The sequence below is a fragment of the Bombina bombina genome, chromosome 1 (genome assembly GCF_027579735.1).
Source record: "Bombina bombina isolate aBomBom1 chromosome 1, aBomBom1.pri, whole genome shotgun sequence".
Classification (NCBI taxonomy): Eukaryota; Metazoa; Chordata; class Amphibia; order Anura; family Bombinatoridae; genus Bombina; species Bombina bombina.
The window spans coordinates 200,218,078-200,240,926 of NC_069499.1; the positions used below are offsets into that span (position 1 = coordinate 200,218,078).

The 22,849-nt window shown below is 36.8% G+C and overlaps 1 protein-coding gene across 1 annotated transcript in view; it reads right to left on the reverse strand.

The window, feature by feature from the left end:
- Positions 1-22,849, reverse strand: part of SPTBN5 (spectrin beta, non-erythrocytic 5) — a 391,859-nt gene that overhangs the window by 299,519 nt on the left and 69,491 nt on the right. The window contains exons 25-26 of the mRNA XM_053697828.1: positions 17,568-17,682; positions 8,987-9,097 (exon numbers count right to left, since the gene is read on the reverse strand). Of these exons, the coding sequence (XP_053553803.1) occupies positions 8,987-9,097; positions 17,568-17,682 (226 nt within the window). The remainder of the gene's footprint in view (positions 1-8,986; positions 9,098-17,567; positions 17,683-22,849) is intronic.

Here is a 22,849-nt window from a genome sequence, read left to right on the forward strand (position 1 = left end):
ATTAGGAACCCTTTTTTCGAATAAGGAGAAAATACATATTAAAGAACTTAAGTTGTGGTGGGACATAGAATTTTTGGAATGCTATTTGGAGGAGAAAAAAATACCACGAGGTCTAAGAATGAAAAAATTTCCAGCATTCCATAAAGATTTCCCTGAGTTTATGCAAGATTGGAATCAGTCCCTGTCAGATTGTTCACTAATCCTAATGGAGAAACTTGTAAAGTTTAAAAAAGAACAAAGAGAAGCAATATTGACAGAGATTGAAGAGTTGGATAAAGATCTAGAGAGTTTTAAAGATGATGAGAGAATGTTGCCCTTTCAGAAACAACTTGATGACACACTGGAGAAACTGAGTACTGAATTATCTGACAGTAAATTTAAGAAATATGAGAGAGACACAAAAGACTATGAACTTGGGATAGTTTATAGCTGGAGCTCGGATAGGAAACAACAGAGAAATAAACAAAAGCTCAATAATAAAAATAAGAACAAGAATAAAAATCAACGAAAAGTGACTTTCTCCAGCTTTGAGAGTGCAACAGGCTGCAGTGACTCTAGTAATACTTCAACCTCAGTATTAACACCTTCAACCACGACAGAATCACTGCCATCCACTTCAACTCCAGTGAGAACAACAGCGATCAATGAAAAGATCCTGGGAGCAAAGCCAAAAAACGGCAAGTTGCAAATGGAACATTCAAAAAAGGAGAAGGTGGTGGTGATACCTGTAGAGGGAGCCGAAGTCATACAGAGCGTACCCAGGTATCCAAGTCGAAGAACACAATGGAAGAAGAACAGCAGCAAGAACATCAAGTAATCAATTTATCATCTAAAACTCTGAGTCCATATGAGAAGTCTGTTTTATCTAAGGGACTTGGCTTCTCTCCTGCAAGGGACTTCAGCTTATTTGATACTATGCTGGACATTAACAAGTTCATTCGTAAAATAACTTTAAAGAAGCACTTTTCCAATAGTGTTGAAACTCAGGATTTTACTGATGAAGATATGAGAGACACGATTACCATTAGTGACAATTGTAATTTCAAGGAATTGTGTGATGTTGCAACACTTTGTGAGTTACAAAGTGTTGATTCTTGTTCAGGAGTTGTTTTCAAACAACAACCAATGTTGAAATCTAAGTCAAGTACTTTTCATCCTGTACAGGCTCGTAATGATGTGATTGAGTTGTTTCATTCAATTCTTGAACAAGATTTAGTGGAATTATCTTTGAAACTAAGTAATGACACAACCAAAAATACCTCCAAATACAGTAATCTGAATAAAAAAGAGATCTTTGCATTGAACCAATTGAGTTCTAATTCGAATCTGATGATAGTCAACTCAGATAAGGGGGGCTCTATAGTTGTGTTAGATAAGGTAGACTACAATAATGAAGTATATCGCCAGTTAAGTGATGTTGTAACATACAAAAAACTCACCTTTAATCCTACCATTAAATTTCAAAGAGAGCTAGAACATCTATTGGATTTAGGAATAGAAAATGCAGTATTCACAGGTAAGATAGCTGACTCAATTTTTGTTGAACATCCGAGAGTACCAGTGTTTAAATACTTACCTAAAATACATAAGTCTCTAGTCAATCCCCCAGGGAGACCAATAATTTCAGCGATTGGCTCCCTGGGGGAGAGATTGGGCCAATGGGTAGACGCACAGCTACAGCCAATAGTTCAATCATTACCTGGGTTTTTGAGAGACACTAAACATTTACTTAGATCCATACAACAGTTTGAATGGAAGGAGGATTATGTTTTTTCCACAATAGATGCAGTTTCTTTATATTCGTGCATACCGCATGAGCAAGGTTTAAAAGCTGTACAGAGAATGCTTGTCAGATATTCTGGGTATGATGACAGATTAATTGATTTTATATTGGAAGCTATCTCATTTTTACTACACCATAACTACTTTATGTATAATGGTGAGTTCTATCTGCAACTTAGAGGGACAGCGATGGGGGCAAAATTTGCCCCCTCGTATGCCAATTTATATCTAGCTGATTTTGAAACCAGAAAGATCTTTGGAAATGAGAACTCTTATAAAGATAATATTAAGTTATATACCAGATATATCGATGATATTTTGATAATTTGGGGAGGTGAAGAAAATAATTTGAAGTACTTTGTTGATGATCTTAACTTAAATGACAACAACTTAAGTTTTACTTATAATGCATCTAGAGACAATATACCATATCTAGATGTACTGATAGGACACAAAGATGAATCAATTATCACTGAAGTTTATAGGAAAGAAATATCCGGGAATACTATTCTCAGAGCAGATTCATCACATCCCAGACATCTGAAAAAGGGATCCCTAAAGGACAGTACATTTAGGTTAATGCGTAATTGTAGCTCTTTGGATATGTATTGGAAACATGCTGGAAATTTGACTTCACGTCTGGTAGAAAGAGGTTACAATGTAAGAGAGTTAAATGATATTGCTACTTTGGTGTCTGGCTTTGACAGAAGTAAATTACTCAAGGATAAACAAAAAACTAGATACAATGCCAGAAATCAGAGTAGTAATAGTGTTAACTTTATAACCAAATACAGCAATCAATATCATGCTATATGTAATATTATCAAGAGAAGGTTACCCCTTTTAGATATGGATGATGATTTAAGATCTCTGTCGAAAAATTGCAAGTTTATCTCCTATAGGTCAGATACCATAGGTGATAGAATAAACAAAAACTCAGGTTCACACTCCAATACTAAAGCAACTATACAGACAGGTAAAACCAACAATTGGCTTTCCAAAAAATGTGGTGTGAGGCCATGTAAAAGTTGTGATTTTGCTATGGTAGGAGACACTTTTCAGTCCACGAACACTAGAAAAATATACAATATTCAGGGACGTATTAATTGCAGTTCAAACTTTGTTGTCTACCTTATCACCTGTTTACACTGTAATTTTCAATATGTAGGTCTTACCTCTAGGGGCTTAAAGGACAGGATTCGGGAACATCTTTTGTCCCTAGAGGCGGAGGTACCCAAAACTCCAGTGGCCAAGCATTTTTTTGAACATATTGATAAATTCAGGTATTTTCGGTTTCAAGGTATTGAACAGGTTAAAACTAACATCAGAGGAGGTGATAGATATAAGATCTTGAGCAAAAGAGAAATTTATTGGATCTATACCCTCAAAACGGGTTCCCCACTAGGAATAAATAAAATTAGTGACATCAAATTATTTATAGATGCTTAGTTTTATGAATATGTCCATTTAATATAGTAACTACTATACAAAGATTGATCTTTTACTATTAAGATTAGTTCAATGTGTTTTCTCTCCTTATTTTTGCTAAGTTGTAACATTATGACATGTATCCACATTTGCCGTAATACAATTAAGTTTGCATTTAACTTTTATATCTTTTTGGCTACTTTAATGTGTAACATGTGATTTAAATGTAACAATTTTCGCTTAACATTTTGTTTTCAGGGTTCCGATATTCTTTACTTTGATTTAACTCATTTTAATAGAGGTGTTCTATTTAGTCTTAACTTGTAATGTTATTATGTGATGTTTATAATGATATTGTAACATTTCTTATGTTGCTGCAAGAAAGTTAATGCTTAGAAGTATATGGAGTGTAAAAGGTTAGGTCAGAGGTGAGACTTCTGTTTGCTAATTGGCTATTCAGATTTGTTACCTGAGATTTAACAGCTGCCTATGACACTTCTTTCCCAGCTCTGATGAACCGCTTGTGAAGCGGGAAACGCGTCAGCGGGGTTTGTTTGCTGTGCCTGAAATTTTGTATGTACGCTTTGTAACATGTTTTAAATTACGTTTTTACCTGCATATCTCTCTTCCATATTATTACTACACTGTTGCGATACCTGTTTCTGTTTGTGACTTTGCCTATATAGGGGTATGGAGAGCCCCCAGCAACAGTGTTAGTATTAGCAGCCAGACCGGAATTATACTGATATTCTGTGAGGCCCTGGATTACAGCCCTGTATGCATACTAATGCCCGGTGGATACATGTTTGCTCTGAATACCTGCAAAACGATACAAGGAATCAATACCGCACCGAGAGGGTTACAATCGGGTGAGTCCTCTTTTTTGATCTACTTCACTTGGATATTTTACAGTGTTTAGGTGACATCCGCATTAGTGGGACTCTTGGACAGAGTCGGTTTCACCTCTGAACTTTCATTTTATATATATTACAGCATTAAGACTGAGCAGTCTATTTCTCTTTAAATTATTTTAACTAGGTAGATATTAAATAGTTAATAACTATTTAATAGCTATTATACCTAGTTAAAATAATTAACAATTTACCTGTAAAATAAATATTAACCCTAACATAGCTACAATGTAATTATTAATTATATTGTAGCTATCTTAGGGTTTATTTTATAGGTAAGTATTTAGATTTAAATAGGAACATTTTAGTTTATAAATGAATTAGATTAATTTAATATAAATTTAGTTAGGGGTGTTAGGGTTAGATAGAGTTAATATAGTTAATATAAATACTATAGTAACTATATTAACTATATTAACCCTAATATAATTAGGGTTAATATAGTTAATATATATAATGTAATACCTATATTAACTATAATATACTTAGGGTTAATATAGATAATATAGCTGGCGGCGGGGTATGTAGATTAAATTAGGGGTTAATCATTTTAATAGAGATGGCGGCGGTGTAAGGGGCTTACATTGGGGGTTAATAATTTTAATATAGATGGCGGCGGTGTTAGGGGCTCACTTTAGGGGGTTATAGATATAATATAGCTGGCGGCGGGGTACGGGAGCGGCGGTTAAGGGGTTAATAACTTTATTAGGTTGCGGCGGGGTACGGGAGCGGCGGTTCAGGGGTTAATAGCTTTTTTATTGTTAGGATAGTGAGGGGGGATAGCGGATAGAGGGATAGACGTGTCGGGCTATGTTAGGGAGGCGTGTTAGACTTGTCGGGCTATGTTAGGGAGGCGTGTTAGACAGTGCGGGTGTTTTAGACTTTAGTCAGGTTTTATAGGCGCCGGCAGTTTCTAACGTGCCGCAAGTCACTGGCGACGCCAGAAATTTGTACTTACGCAGATTTCTGGACATCGCTGGTTTGTCAGACTTACGGCACGTTAGCATCTGACGGCGACTTATATGGGATAGCTCGAGTTGCGAGCTAAAACTGCGGGCGACGCCGGTTCCCTCGCTTGCGCCGCAAACTGCGATCTATATCGGATCGCGCCCCAGATTGTGTAATCTTATATGGAGGGCTAAACCCCAATTTGCCTATAGAACAGTATGTGAACCTTACCCAGTTCCTAATGCTAGGGCAAATCTATTAAAATCCATGGGTTCTGTGTGCAACCGACAGGCTTTATAGAATTTGTAAATAAAAGCAGTTAAAGGTGCATAAAACTCAAAAGAATCATTGCAGTACACATATATTAGCTTTTACAGTGCATGGTGCATATGTACATATGCTATGTGCACCTGCATTCAAATACCATACATGCTGAGACATCAAATTTTTGCTTTGACATTGTCTCATTTTACATCATTCCTAATAAATATATAGATTCCCTGGCTCATTGGAAAGGCATGTGTTTTAACCCCTTAACTGCAGATGATGGACAACACGAAGTCATCACCCACACAATGCATTAAGTGCAGATGACAACCTCGTGTTGTCATCTGGGAGGGGGTGGGCCTGGTGGCGTCACCAAAGGATAGCTTTGGTTTTTATGGGGTTGCATTGTATCCTACTCACATAATTACACAACCACATGGGGTATTGTTATCTATTGCTGATATGATAAGTGTACACATAGATATGTCTTCTGCTGTTTGACCATTACATAGATTCTCTATGGAGCTTCCTTGATAACTGACTGCTCTGACTTTCTGCTATATGGGTCAGTAGGCACTTGAGGAAGCGCAGAAGATAGGTTTCCATAATGACCTGGATGATAGCATTAAAGGTATAGAAAGTCAAAATTGAAATATACATGGGTGTAAATAAATATACTTTCATTAGCAAAAATGCTTCTAGTAAAAGTTATTAGTGTTTCAGAAGCATATGCATATATGCTTTGAGGGCCCATACACAAGTATTCAAGCTCCAAAAATTGGGTAAACTGTCCCTTTAAACGGGCATGAAACAACTTCTATTTTACTTCTATTACATAATTTGCTTCACTCTCTTGGTATCCATTGTTGAAGGAGCAGCAATGCACTATTGGGAGTTACTAAACACATTGGGTGAGCCAATGACAAGAGTCATAAATGTGCAGCTACCAATCAGCAGCTAGCTTCTGGTAGTACATGGCTCCTCCTGAGCTTACCTAGGTATGTTTTGCAACAAAGCATGCCAAGAGAGAGAAGCAAATTAGATAACAGATGTTATATATATATATATATATATATATATATATAAGTTTGTTGGTAGTTGGTGGCTACACACATATGCCTCTTATCATTGGCTCACTAGATGTGTTCAGATACCTGTAGGTACCAGCAGGGCATTGTTAAAGGGGTTTATTGCAATCTTGTGCTTGTTTTCAGTAGATACTTAATGTTGGTATAGCCAGTGCATTTGTCCACTGATCACAATCCCAAGATGCTTCTGCCTTTAAAAGCATGAAATCATTATGTTTACCATTAGTCGCCCAGTACAGATGAAGGGCCTGGCCTGTAAATAGTGTGTAGTCATGGTAATATGTGTAGAGTTAACCTGTAGAGTTAACCTGTGATTTCTGTGTATGTATCTCTATGGGATTTGAAATAGGGGGTATACGGGGCTTATGTGTTCATTGGGTAATTTATTTCACTATTTTTTACTGGGGTAAAAGTGCATATTATTTTTTTAACTTTAATTGCTTGAGCGGGTAGCATTTTTATCTGTTTGTAAAGTGGATCATTTTCGTTTGTTTTTCCCTCCATAAAGTAATGGGCCCTGCCATGTTGAAACCTAGGTTTCCCTTATCCAATCTCATCTGTTGAGACCAATTAGGTAAGATATAAATGAGTGCTTAGAGTGAGCAAAAAATAGTTGTGTGGAATATAGTCTGGAGATTGTACTTCCGATTCTCACGAGAATTCAGAAGCCTACAGTTTTCAGACATAAATTATAAGAAGAGAGGCTCTTGTTCTCAGTCTGTCAATCTCTCTACAGTAAAATAAATTTTATGGGAGCAATTCTCTTGAGTAAAGTGTTTTGGCTGACAACTCCGAGCATGAAGCAATGCAGTACCCATTCTGATAATTACTAATTAAATACTATTTAGACAAATCAGCATAGACACTGATTAAAGTTTACACTAAATGGCACTTTCTCCAAATAAATCTCCATGAGGGAAAAACTATTGAAATTAAAACAAAACTTTATTAATAAACGTAGTGTATTAAATACTATATATGGGATGCTTTTCTATTATTGGGCTGTTTTGCTTTTAGTACACTACACATTTTTTTAACGTTTATTAATAAAGTTTTGTTTTAATTTCAATAGTCTTTACCTCATAGAGTTTCACTTGGAGAGTCATTTAGTGAACGTTTTAATCAGTGTCTGTTCTGATTGTTGTAAATAATATAAGGTTGGTAGACGGCACCAAATCCCAGAATAAAAACATTTTACAGGAAGTAATTAATACAAGATTGTACTAATACAACAATAGTAAGAGGACCTACAATTAGTATTGCCATTGGCTTCAGCAATCATTACTAATGAAATACAACATTCAGTGGCTTCTTCAGGGTTTTACATTAAAAAGGTTGATAAAATAATCAGTCACCAGTTCCAGTATTAGCCTCACATTTTAGTTGAGCTATTGCTCTCAGTAGCTTAGTCACAGATTTATGCTGTCTGTTTAAAGGACTCGTTCTCGGCTGAGTCATGCTCATGAGCGTTTGCTTACTGATCCTTCTCCTAAATATAAAGGATTTAGACCATGTATTGGATTCTGCTCCCTGGATTACCGTGTGGCTTGAACTGTTTTCTCATCTGTGCTTCTGGGTTACTCTCAAGTTTATGGTTTAATCTCCAATCTGCTTGGTCTGTACCTTGGGCTCCCTCTGCAGGAGAGCCCTTGTACTGCTATCCCCTGCTGCTTTATAGGTACCAGATACTCCTATCACCGTTTGCACTTGCTCCTTTTTATTTAACTTCTATTATCAAATTTATTTTGGTCCCTTGGTATCCTTTGTTATAAAGCATACCTAGATTGCCTCGGGAGCTGCAATCCATTAATGTGAGCTAGCTATGGATTGTTCACATATATGCCTCTTGTCGTTGGCTCACCATAATTAGCTCCCAGTAGTGCACTGCTGCTTTTAAACTGACTTTATCTATATATTTAACCTTTTTGCAGAGATTAAACACGGTATACCCCACAATAGCAACATCACAATTTGATTGGTACACTAAAGGTGCTTTAGCAGGGCAGGGTACATACATCATTAACTCACTTTCTTTAAATAGGAAACAATACCTCACAAATTAGACAATTCACTTAAACCCTGTGAACTCTGAGAGTGGAGCTTTGGAGAATCTAGGTCACAAATCTTAGCTAATGCAAGCTGTCAATTACTTTATTCAAGAAGTTCTGAGGCTTCAAAAAGTAGTTTCTCCTCTCTATAAAATGTTTTTATGACAGAATATTTTGTAGCATAAAATGTATTCGTTCTATTGATGCTAATTTAGATAAATCATTGTACTTTTGTGGATTTCTTAATCTTTATATTTGTAATTCTCTGATTTACCTTTTAATTTTTTTAGAGTATCCTTTCCAATTAATTTCATCAATCAAAAAAAGATAAATGATAAATAAATAAAACAGCTGTTAACCATCTGCTATTACTAAGAGATATATATATATATATATATATAGAGAGAGAGAGAGAGAGAGAGAGAGAGATAGAGAGAGAGAGAGCAATTCATATAAATCACTACTGGTATGAACGCTATGCAGATTATGCTCATGACCAGTACAACCCCCTTACCTGCTGTTCATTACCAGACAACTCGTGTTCGAGAGCCTCATGTTTACGCAGCTGGGACTGAACGCCACTAAGGTCTTTGGCAATGTCATCAGGAACACTTTTGGATTTTTCCTGCAAAGCAATTAAAATATACTTGAAAATCAGAACACCTGTATATTCAGCTTTATAAACATATACTGTTATCTAAACGTTTCTGCTAGTGGTATCTAACAATGTATCTAAAAAATGATACAGGTATACCTCGCTAATACAGCGGGTGAGGTACTGGAGGCGCGATGTAAAGTAAAAACTGCCTTAAAGTGAAACAAGGCTGTTTGAGCTTTATTTTCACTCGCTAGTGTGTTTAAAAACTTTAAAAAACATTTTTGAACTAACATATATTAGGTGTGCAATAGTGCTAAGTTTAGCTTAACACTAGCACAGTACAGTACAGTATTCAATTAGCATTTAATAAAAACTTTAAAGTAGTTACAATTACTGAAGTAAAATTTGCTAGACTACAACACTGAGACACAGAGTGCACTGCAATGCTGTAAACACACCGAACTGAGGACTGAGCATAATAAAATGGTACCAGTCACCTGTCTCGCAATCTCATGATGAGTACAGTACTGTTTCCAAAATCCTTGGAGGTTGAATTCCAGCTCCATCAATCAAAGCTAAACTTTCATTATTCAGATAGAGTATGCCATTTTAAACAACTTTCCAATTTACTTCCATTAACAAAATGTGCACAGTCTTTTTATATTTAAACTTTTTGAGCCACCAGCTCCTACTGAGCATGTGCAAGAATAAGTGTGTATGCATTTGTGATTGGCTGATGGCTGTCACATGGTACGTGTATGCATTTGTAATTGGCTGATGGCTGTCACATGGTACAGGGGGGAGTGGAAAAAGACATAACTTTTAAAATTGTCAGAAAAAAAAATCTACTACTCATTTGAAGTTCAGACTAAGTGCTATTGCATTGTCTTGTTATCTGGCATTTGTTGATTATGCAAATCTACTGTGTTGACTGGTCCTTTAATGAAGCGAGATATACCTGTATATTGATGACCAATCAATATTTTTTTTGACATTAGCATAAAATTGATAAATATTTATAGGGTAAGAAAAATATTGGCCATTGACCTTGTTTTACAAAGAATAGAGAAACCTCTTCAATAGAAATACGACTTTTACTGTGTAAACTCACTAAAATATTAATACTGTAATGTCTATCCATTTTATTGAATAGGATTAATATCAAAAATAAGAATTACTATGTAAAGAGCAGCATAAAATCAATGTAACTATTAATCCATGTCAAATTAAAAAAACATGTTACAAAATTATTGGCCCAACATAAGTAGCAAATTCTAAAATCAATCGTTATGATTGGACCTCATTTGAGACCAGATTATCTAAAATTTATAGGATTAGAAAAACATGAAACATGAAAAACAACCCTGACACATTAGCAGAGGTTGCCCATGGGGAACGTCAATACGAATTTTACTGTTTCCATAAAACCAACATCACCAACACTTGTAATGGGCTGCAATGTGACAGAAAAGGTGGCTACCATATACCTAAGCTTGGAATGGGGGCCTTTGATAGTGGTTATATGTATGTGCATGTATGTATGTGTGCTTGTGTGTGTATCTATGTCTGTGTGTGTATTTGTAAGTATGTATGTATGTGTATCTATGTCTGTGTGTGTATACGTAAGTATGTATGTATGCATGTCTCTGTGTGTGTATTTATGTCTGTGTTAGTATATATGTAAGTATGCATGTATGTATGCATGTATGTGTATTTGTGTGTGTATATTTAAGTATGTATTATGCATGTGTGTGTATGTCTGTGTGTGTATATGTAAGTATGTATGTATGTGTGTGTGTATATATGTACTGTAAGTGTGTGTATACGTAAGTATGCATGTGTGTGTGTATATGTAAGCATGTATGTATGCGTGTGTGTGTATTTATGTGTGTGTGTATATGTAAGTATGTATGCATGTGTGTGTGTGTTTGTGTGGAGGGGTTCAATAGTGTATGTGACTTCATCTGACTAATTCCTTAAAGGGACAGTGTACTCTTTTTTTTTCCAAACCGCTTTAATTTGTTTGTAATTACCAATTTTACCTGCTAAAATGTATGAAATTCTTTACAAATAGCTAATTTACCTTTATTTCGGCATGTTCAATAGCTAGTTTTGCTTATGGTATCCCTACCTATACTGAAAGATTCTATACTTAAGTATAGGCTAAAAAAAAATGTGTAAACATAGCTAAAAGAAGAAATTACACTCACACTAATGTGTAGGAGAGATAAGTAATAAAATGCTAATGTTCAATTGTTCTCTATGAATTTGCTTTGGTAAACAGATGGACATAATATAAAGAAGCATGTATGTGTACAGAAAGTGATAAAACAATTTATGTAAGAACTTACCTGATAAATTCATTTCTTTCATATTGGCAAGAGTCCATGAGCTAGTGACGTATGGGATATACAATCCTACCAGGAGGGGCAAAGTTTCGCAAACCTCAAAATGCCTATAAATACACCCCTCACCACACCCACAATTCAGTTTTATCAAATAGCCAAGTAGTGGGGTGATAAAGAAAGGAGTAAAAACCATCAACAAAGGAATTTGGAAATAATTGTGCTTTATACAAAAAAATCATAACCACCATAAAAAGGGTGGGCCTCATGGACTCTTGCCAATATGAAAGAAATTAATTTATCAGGTAAGTTCTTACATAAATTATGTTTTCTTTCATGTAATTGGCAAGAGTCCATGAGCTAGTGATGTATGGGATATCAATACCCAAGATGTGGAACTCCACGCAAGAGTCACTAGAAAGGGAGGGATAAAAATAAACAACAGCCAAATGCTGAAAAAATAATCCACAACCCAAAATATAAGTTATTCTCAAAAAGAAAAACTGAAAACATCAGCAAAAGAATCAAACTGAAACAGCTGCCTGAAGAACTTTTCTACCAAAAACTGCTTCAGAAGAAGCAAATACATCAAAACGGTAGAATTTAGTAAATGTATATAAAGAGGATCAAGTCGCTGCTTTGCAAATCTGATCAACTGAAGCTTCATTCTTAAAAGCCCACAAAGTGGAGACTGATCTAGTAGAATGAGCTGTAATTCTCTGAGGCGGGGCTTGACCCGACTCCAATTAAGCTTGATGAATCAAAAGTTTTAACCAAGAGGCCAAGGAAATAGCAGAGGCCTTCTAACCTTTCCTAGGACCAGAAAATATAACAAATAGACCAGAAGTCTTCCTGAAATCTTTAGTAGCTTCAACATAATATTTCAAAGCTCTCACCACATCCAAAGAATGTAAGGATCTTTCCAAAGAATTCTTAGGATTAGGACACAAGGAAGGGACAACAATTTCTCTACTAATGTTGTTAGAATTCACAACCTTAGGTAAAAATTCAAATGAAGTCCGAAAAACCGCCTTATCCTGATGAAAAATCAGAAAAGGAGATTCACAAGAAAGAGCAGATAGCTCAGAATCTCTTCTAGCAGAAGAGATAGCCAAAAGAAACAACACTTTCCAAGAAAGTAGTTTAATATCCAAAGAATGCATAGGCTCAAATGGAGGAGCCTGTAATGCCTTCAAAACCAAATTAAGACTCCAAGGAGGAGAAATTTATTTAATGACAGGCTTAATACGAACTAAAGCCTGTACAAAACAGTGAATATCAGGAAGATTAGCAATCTTTCTGTGAAATAAAACAGAAAGAGCAGAGATTTGTCCCTTCAAGGAACTTGCAGACAAACCCCTATCCAAACCATCCTGGAGAAACTGTAAAATTCTAGGGATTCTAAAAGAATGCCAAGAGAATTTATGAGAAGAACGCCATGAAATGTAATTCTTCCAAACTCGATAATAAATCTTCCTAGAGACAGATTTACGAGCTTGTAACATAGTATTAATTACTGAGTCAGAGAAACCTCTATGACTTAGTACTAAGCGTTCAATTTCCATACCTTCAAATTTAATGATTTGAGATCCTGATGGAAAAACGGACCTTGATACAGTAGGTCCGGCCTTAATGGAAGTGGCCAATGTTGGCAACTGGACATCCAAACAAGATCCGCATACCAAAACCTGTGGGGCCATGCTAGAGCCACCAGCAACACAAATGATTGTTCCATGATGATCTTGGAGATCACTCTTGGAAGAAGAACTAGAGGTGGGAAGATATAAGCAGGTTGATAACACCAAGGAAGTGTCAGTGCATCTACTGCTTCCGCCTGAGAATCCCTGGACCTGGACAGGTATCTGGGAAGTTTCTTGTTTAGATCTATTTCTGGAAGACCCCACATCTGAACAATCTGAGAAAACACATCCGGATGGAGAGACCACTCCCCTGGATGTAAAGTATGATGGCTGAGATAATCCGCCTCCCAATTGTCTACACCTGGGATATGAACCGCAGAAATTAGACAGGAGCTGGATTCCGCCCAAACAAGTATCCGAGATACTTCTTTCATAGCTTGGGGACTGTGAGTCCCACCTTGATGATTGACATATGCCACCATTGTGATATTGTCTGTCTGAAAACAAATGAACAGTTCTCTCTTCAACAGAGGCCAAAACTGAAGAGCTCTGAGAATTGCACAGAGTTCTAAAATATTGATTGGTAATCTCGCCTCTTGAGATTTCCACACCCCTTGTGCTGTTAGAGATCCCCAGACAGCTCCCCAACCTGAAAGACTCGCATCTGTTGTGATCACAGTCCAGGTTGGCAGAATAAAAGAGGCCCCTTGAACTAAACGCTGGTGATTTAACCACCATGTCAGAGAGTGTTGAACATTGGGATTTAAGGATATTAATTGTGATATCTTTGTATAATCCTGCACCATTGATTCAGCATGCAAAGCTGGAGAGGTCTCATGTGAAAACGAGCAAAAGGAATCGCGTCCGATGCTGCAGTCATAAGACCTAAAACTTCCATGCACATAGCCACTGAAGGGAATGACTGAGACTGAAGGTGCTGACATGCTGCAACCAATTTCAAACGTCTCTTGTCTGTTAGAGACAGAGTCATGGACACTGAATCTATCTGGAAACCTAAAAAGGTGACCCTTGTCTGAGGAATCAATAAACTTTTTAGAAAATTGATCCTCCAACCATGTTTTCGAAGAAACAACACTAGTTGATTTGTGTGAGATTCTGCAGAACGTAAAGTCTGAGCAAGTACCAAGATATCGTCCAAATAAGGAAACACCGCAATACCCTGTTCTCTGAATACAGAGAGTAGGGCACCTATAACCTTTGAAAAGATTCTTGGAGCTGTTGCTAGGCCAAATGGAAGAGCAACAAATTGGTAATGCTTGTCTAGAAAAGAGAATCTCAGGAAATGATAATGTTCTAGATGAATCGGAATATGAAGGTATGCATCCTGCAAGTCTATTGTAGACATATACTGTCCTTGCTGAACAAAAGGCAGAATAGTCCTTATAGTCACCATCTTGAAAGTTGATACTCTTACATAACGATTCAAAATTTTCAGATCCAGAACTGGTCTGAATGAATTTTCTTTCTTTGGGACAATGAATAGATTTGAATAAAACCCCAGACCTTTTTCCTGAAAAGGAACCGGCATGATTACCCCTGAAACCTCCAGGTCTGAAACACACTTCAGGAAAGCCTGGGCTTTTACTGGATTCACTGGGATGCGTGAGGGAAAAAAATCTTCTCACAGGAGGTATTACTCTGAATCTTATTCGGTACCCCTGAGAGACAATGCTCTGAATCCATTGATTTTGGACAGAATTTGCCCAAACATCCTTGAAAAACCTTAATCTGCCCCCTACCAGCTGAGCTGGAATGAGGGCCGCACCTTCATGCAGACTTAGGGGCTGACTTTGGTTTCTTTAAAGGCTTGGATTTATTCCAATTTGAGGAAGGCTTCCAATTCGAAACAGACTCCTTGGGGGAAGGATTAGGTTTTTGTTCCTTATTTTGACGAAAGGAATGAAAACGATTAGAAGCCTTAGATTTACCCTTAGGTTTTTTAGCCTGAGGCAAAAAAACTCCCTTCCCCCCAGTAACAGTTGAAATAATAGAATCCAACTGAGAACCAAATAAATGATTACCTTGGAAAGAAAGAGATAGTAATCTAGACTTAGATGTCATATCAGCATTCCAAGGTTTAAGCCACAAAGCTCTTCTAGCTAAAATAGCTAAAGACATGGTTCTAACATCAATTTTGATAATATCAAAAATAGCATCACAAATAAAATGATTAGCAAGTTGCAGTAAACGAACAATGCTATATAAGTCAGAATCCAATTCTTGTTGCGCTAAATTCTCCAACCAAAAAGTTGAAGCAGCTGCAACATCAGCCAAAGAAATTGCAGGCCTAAGAAGATAACCTGAATATAAATAGGCCTTCCTTAGATAAGATTCAAGCTTCCTATCTAAAGGATCTTTAAAGGAAGTACTAAACGAATAGTGGTTCGTTTAGCAAGAGTAGAAATAGCCCCATCAACTTTGGGGATCTTTTCCCAAAACTCTATTGAAATTGCTGGTAAAGGATACAATTTTTTAAACCTTGCAGAAGGATTAAAAGGAGTATCCGGCTTATTCCATTCCTTAGAAATCATATCAGAAATAGCATCAGGAATAGGAAAACCCTCTGGAGTAACCACAGGAGGTTTAAAAACAGAATTTAAATGTTTACTGGTTTTAATATCAAGAGGACTAGCTTCCTCAATATCCAAAGTAATTAACACTTCTTTTAACAAAGAACGCATATACTCCATTTTAAATAAATAAGTAGATTTGTCAGTGTCAATATCTGAGGATCTTCTGAATCAGATAGATCCTCATCAGAGGTGGATAATTCATTATGATGTTGGTCATTTGAAATTTCATCAACTTTATGAGAAAGTTTTAAAAGACCGCTTACGCTTATTAGAAGGTGGAAATGCAGAAAAAGCCTTCTGAATAGAATCAGTAACAAATTCTTTAAAATTCATAGGTATATCATGTACATTAGAAGTTGAAGGAACTGCAACCGGCAATATACTATTACTGATGGACACACTATCTGCATGTAAAAGTTTATCATGACAACTAATACAAATGACATTAGGAGATATAATCTCCACAATTTTACAACAAATGCACTTAGCTTTGTTAGAACCGATGTCAGGCAGCAAAGTTCCAACAGATACTTCTGAGGCAGGATCGGATTGAGACATCTTGCAAAATGTAAAAGAAAAAACAACATATAAAGCAAAATTATCAATTTCCTTATATGACAGTTTCAGGAATTGGAAAAAATACAAATAGCATAGCCCTCTGACATAGAAAAAGGCAAGAGGCAAAAGCAATGGGGCAATAAATAATGAAAAAAGTTTGGCGCCAAGTATGATGCACAACGTAACTGAAACTTTTTTTGATGCCAACCATGTCCGGAAATGACACACTCGCGTCACTAACGACGCAACCCTGTGTGAAACCCCTGCATCAATTACGACGCCGGAAATGACGAACTTGCATCAACGGACGTACCTTTTGCGCCAAAAAATTCTCGCGCCAAGAATGATGCAATAAAGTGTAGCATTTGGCGCACCCGCGAGCCTAAGTCAGCCCGCAATTTGAAACAAAGTAGTCAATTGAAAAAAAAGACTAAACACCAGATAAGAAAAATATTTCTTAATATTAACTTTCCCCAAATATGAAACTGACAATCTGCAAAAGGAAATACATGAACCTGACTCATGGCAAATATAAGTAGAATACATATATTTAGAACTTTATATAAATGCATAAAGTGCCAAACTATAGCTGAGGTGTCTTAAGAAATAAAAACATACTTACCAAAGACACCCATCCACATATAGCAGATAGCCAAACCAGTACTGAAACAGTTATCAGTAGAGTTAATGGTATATGAGAGTATATCGTCGATCTGAAAAGGGAGGTAGGAGATGAATCGCTACGACCGATAACAGAGAACCTATGAAAAAGACCCCCGTTAGGAAAATCATAGCATTCAATAGGTGATACTCTACACATCCCTCTGACATTCGATGTACTCTGAGAGGAATCGGGCTTCAAATTGCTGAGAAGCGCATGTCAACGTAGAAATCTTAGCACAAACTTACTTCACCACCTCCATAGGAGGCAAAGTTTGTAAAACTGAATTGTGGGTGTGGTGAGGGGTGTATTTATAGGCATTTTAACGTATGGGAAACTTTGCCCCTCCTGGTAGGATTGTATATCCCATACGTCACTAGCTCATGGACTCTTGCCAATGACATGAAAGAAAATAGGGATATCTATTTCCTGCCAGTTCAGACCATATTAATGGGTTCTGGCTTCAAAGAACAAAAACAGCTATTTAATATACAAAAATAAACCTAAATAAGCATTTTCTCATACATATTATACTCTGCAGCTGGTATAACAAGTCTTTGGAAACACATTAAGGGCAAATAATTTTACAGTACACTGTCACTTTAAATCCTACTATCTCTACTCTTGGTTCTTGCTGATTAATTAACCTTTGACTAGATATTTAATTACTACTTGCAACAAAATGTTTAAACAGATTACCTCTATCTGAGCAAGAGCCTCTTTAAGGTCCCATAAGGATTTGTATACAGCTTCAGCATCTTGCAGACGTTTTCCTCTCTCTCTTGTTAGTTGATGAAGCTCTTCCCATGATGCACTGGAATAACAAAATGACATATTTGAAGATTCCTCTTTTGTTTGGTGATAAGCTCAGATAGTTTTGTGAATAACATACATTAATAGAAATTAGTAATGTGAAGGTAAATTGGTGTTATATAAAACTTTTAGAACAAAGGAATCCAGTGTTTACTGAAATATATGTCTGGTAAAGGGTTAAGGGTTTTTCATTTCGTGTCACTTGGCTGAATTATTAAACATGTTGATGTTACTGAGACTAAAATAAACAAGAAGTCCGGAAGAGGGTTTGATTGCCAATGTTATTTAGCACTATAAGGCATCCATTCCTCTGCTAGACTAATCCTGATTTCCTCTGTGCTCATTCTCTAGTGCTTCACCTGAAGTGTCATAGGTATACGGTGCCCTAGAAAAACCGGAGCCACACATATTAGTCATCAGTCTCAATTTCTACCAGGATAACTGACACAACTCACAAGGCAGCTGCTGCTTGCCTGTAGATGTGGCAATAAATCATTGTATTATCTACTAGCAGAACCCTCTCAGCTCCCAGCAGGCACGCTGCTCATTCTTAAACCTTTTTTACCATCTTCATACTCCTGACCTATCTCCTCCATCCCTCTGCTGTCCTTCCTTCCCTGCACCCTCCTCTATCACCTATGTCCTCTCTTCTGTCTCTTGCTTTATTCTCCTCTTCTTGTCTACCTGATTTATAATCTATTTTGCCTCTTCCCTACTTGTCCTTACCGCTAACTTCCCTGTTTCCCCCTCACTTTGTGCCTCTCTCTACTTTTCTTCTGCACCGTATCAATTTCCTCCAGTTCCCTTATTCCTTACCTGTCAATGTGTCATCCTTGCTTAGCACCATCATCCATATCTACTTTCCTTCTACTTTCCCATTTCCTTTTCTGACCTTTTTATCTTACCTTTTTCATAGCTGCTGCCCACTGACTGCGCCCCTTACCATTTACTTTATACTCCCTCTTACTTTCCTAATTAAAGGGCCAGTGAAAGTAAATATTTTCTTTACCTGTTACTAACTAACTACCCCAAATACGCTTTTTATCAATAGCATTTCATTAACATATCTCTACCGTATATCAGAAATCTTGTCTGCAAATTTAATTGTTTTCCAAACCCACTCCGTGGGTATCCTTTGCTCTGTACCAATCCGTTTACAATACCTAGGTTTCAAAATGGCGCTTTAAACACAAAGTTATTGGTTTAAGTATTTTGAACACTCAGTGCTGAAAATAGTGGGCAGGATAACGTGACATCATCGGCGAATAAAAGATATAACTTTTAGAACGTTATGAAACTTTGTTTTGGAGAAAATATAGGTCAGTAGGTTTTAATTAATGTTTATTAACTTTAATATGTTAGTTGTTTAGCTTAAAAATTATAACAGAAAGTAATCCTTTAACTCACTTATTTCAATAGTTCAAGTAGCTTGCGGTAGAACTTTGTGCTCGGAAAAGTAACCAGACCTCTGGTTAATTAAAAAAAATATCCCAGATTGACCCCAAAATACAGTATATCAGCATGTTTATTTTTTTTTAAAATAACTGCACAAAGCAGTTTTAAGGGGTTAAAGTGAGTGGGTCTAGGGTGTTAGAAAAAAAACGGCACTGAAAAGTGCCTTTACATTGCAGTCTATGGGAAGCTGTATGTTCTCTATAAATATATATGCATATGCTTATATATACATACAGTATATATTTATGTGTTAATATGTACAGGTATATACACATATAAACACATAAATATATATGTATGTATTCATATACAAATATATTTAAACTGCCCATTGCTGCACAACTTACCTCCTTTGCTGCGCTAAGTTCTCTGCCGTGAGAAAGAGGCTCCCATTGGAGTCTCTGGAAGTGCCTTCTCATGAGCTTAAAGCTTCCATCACATTGTGCTTCACTTGTAAAACCAGCCCACATTTGCGTGCACCAGTATTACTGGGTGGGGCGCAAATATTGCGCTCATAAAAGCGCAGTTTTAGTAATCTAGCCCATAAATGGATTTTTTTAAATTACAGCCATCACTATGGATACATATATAGCCATGATATATATATATATATATATATATATATATATATATATATCTCAAAATAAGTATTGCATCGAGCAATGATACTTTTTTATTGGACTATCTATACATTTTTATATATATAACCATGGGCTCTTGATACTTTGATAACTCCTCAATACCCTGTATATTTATGGAGAATCAAGATTAACACAATTGAAAAAGTAGTATAAAACCACAGATTTTTTTCTTTACTTGCGAACATTTAAATGTTACATTCAGTATTCAAATGTTATAACTCAAATACAAAATATAAAGGAAAAGCTGTTTTTTAAATGACATTGACTTTCAAAGCTCAAAAATAGGCAGCAGTACCACAAATCCTATATAGATAAAAAAAATCTTTAGTTATTTGTTTAAATGAACATTCTATATTAAACACATAGGCCTAGATTTAGAGTTGGGCGGTAGCCGTCAAAACCAGCGTTAGAGGGTCCTAACGCTGGTTTTTACCGCCCGCTGGTATTTGGAGTCAGTCAGGAAAGGGTCTAACGCTCACTTTGCAGCCGCGACTTTTCCATACCGCAGATCCCCCTACGCCATTTGCGTATCCTATCTTTTCAATGGGATCTTTCTAACGCCAGTATTTAGAGTCGTGGCTGAAGTGAGCGTTAGAAATCTAACGACAAAACTCCAACCGCAGAAAAAAGTCAGTAGTTAAGAGCTTTCTGGGCTAACACCGGTTTATAAAGCTCTTAACTACTGTGCTCTAAAGTACACTAACACCCATAAACTACCTATACACCCCTAAGCCGAGGTCCCCCCACATCGCCGCCACTCTATTAAAATTTTTAACCCCTAATCTGCCGCTCCCGCTATCGCTGACACCTGCATATTTTTTTAACCCCTAATCTGCCGCTCTGTACACCGCCGCCAGCTACATTATCCCTATGTACCCCTAATCTGCTGCCCCTAACACCGCCGACCCCTATATTATATTTATTAACCCCTAATCTGCCGCCCCCAACGTCGCCTCCACCTACCTACAATTATTAACCCCTAATCTGCCGACCGGATCTCACCGCTACTATAATAAATGTATTAACCCCTAAAGCTAAGTCTAACCCTAACCCTAACACCCCCCTAAATTAAATATAATTTAAATCTAACGAAATAAATTAACTCTTATTAAATAAATTATTCCTATTTAAAGCTAAATACTTACCTGTAAAATAAACCCTAATATAGCTACAATATAAATAATAATTATATTGTAGCTATTTTAGGATTAATATTTATTTTACAGGCAACTTTGTAATTATTTTAACCAGGTACAATAGCTATTAAATAGTTAATAACTATTAAATAGTTACCTAGTTAAAATAATTACAAAATTACCTGTAAAATAAATCCTAACCTATGTTACAATTAAACCTAACACTACACTATCAATAAATTAATTAAATACAATACCTACAATTATCTACAATTAAACCTAACACTACACTATCAATAAATAAATTAAATAAACTACCTACAATTATCTACAATTAAACCTAACACTACACTATCAATAAATTAATTAAATACAATATCTACAAATAAATACAATGAAATAAACTAACTAAAGTACAAAAAATAAAAAAGAACTAAGTTACAAAAAATAAAAAAATATTTACAAACATTAGAAAAATATTACAACAATTTTAAACTAATTACACCTACTCTAAGCCCCCTAATAAAATAACAAAGACCCCCAAAATAAAAAAATGCCCTACCCTATTCTAAATTAAAAAAGTTCAAAGCTCTTTTACCTTACCAGCCCTGAAAAGGGCCCTTTGCGGGGCATGCCCCAAAGAATTCAGCTCTTTTGCCTGTAAAAAAAACACATACAATACCCCCCTCCCCAACATTACAACCCACCACCCACATACCCCTAATCTAACTCAAACCCCCCTTAAATAAACCTAACACTAAGCCCCTGAAGATCTTCCTACCTTATCTTCACCTCGCCGGGTATCACACCGATCCGTCCTGGCTCCGATGTCTTGATCCAAGCTCAAGCGGGGGGCTGAAGATGTCCATGATCCGGCTGAAGTCTTCATCCAAGCGGGAGCTGAAGAGGTCCATGATCCGGCTGAAGTCTTCTATCAACGGCATCTTCAATCTTCTTTCTTCCGGAGCCATCATCTTCCAGCCGACACGGATCCAACCTCTTCTACCGACGCCTATTCGCCGAATGACGGTTCCTTTAAATGACGTCATCCAAGATGGCGTCCGTCGAATTCCGATTGGCTGATAGGATTCTATCAGCCAATCGGAATTAAGGTAGAAAAATTCTGATTGGCTGATGGAATCAGCCAATCAGAATCAAGTTCAATCCGATTGGCTGATCCGATCAGCCAATCAGATTGAGCTTGCATTCTATTGGCTGATCGGAACAGCCAATAGAATGCAAGCTCAATCTGATTGGCTGATCAGATCAGCCAATCGGATTGAACTTGATTCTGATTGGCTGATTCCATCAGCCAATCAGAATTTTCCTACCTTAATTCCGATTGGCTGATAGAATCCTATCAGCCAATCGGAATTCGACGGACGCCATCTTGGATGACGTCATTTAAAGGAACCGTCATTCGGCGAGTAGGCGTCGGTAGAAGAGGTTGGATCCGCGTCGGCTGGAAGGCTCCGGAAGAAAGAAGATTGAAGATGCCGTTGATAGAAGACTTCAGCCGGATCATGGACATCTTCAGCCCCCCGCTTGGGCTTGGATCAAGACATCGGAGCCAGGACGGATCGGTGTGATACCCGGCGAGGTGAAGATAAGGTAGGAAGATCTTCAGGGGCTTAGTGTTAGGTTTATTTAAGGGGGGTTTGGGTTAGACTAGGGGTATGTGGGTTGTGGGTTGTAATGTTGGGGGGGTATTGTATGTTTTTTTTACAGGCAAAAGAGCTGAATTCTTTGGGGCATGCCCCGCAAAGGGCCCTTTTCAGGGCTGGTAAGGTAAAAGAGCTTTGAACTTTTTTAATTTAGAATAGGGTAGGGCATTTTTTTATTTTGGGGGGCTTTGTTATTTTATTAGGGGGCTTAGAGTAGGTGTAATTAGTTTAAAATTGTTGTAATATTTTTCTAATGTTTGTAAATATTTTTT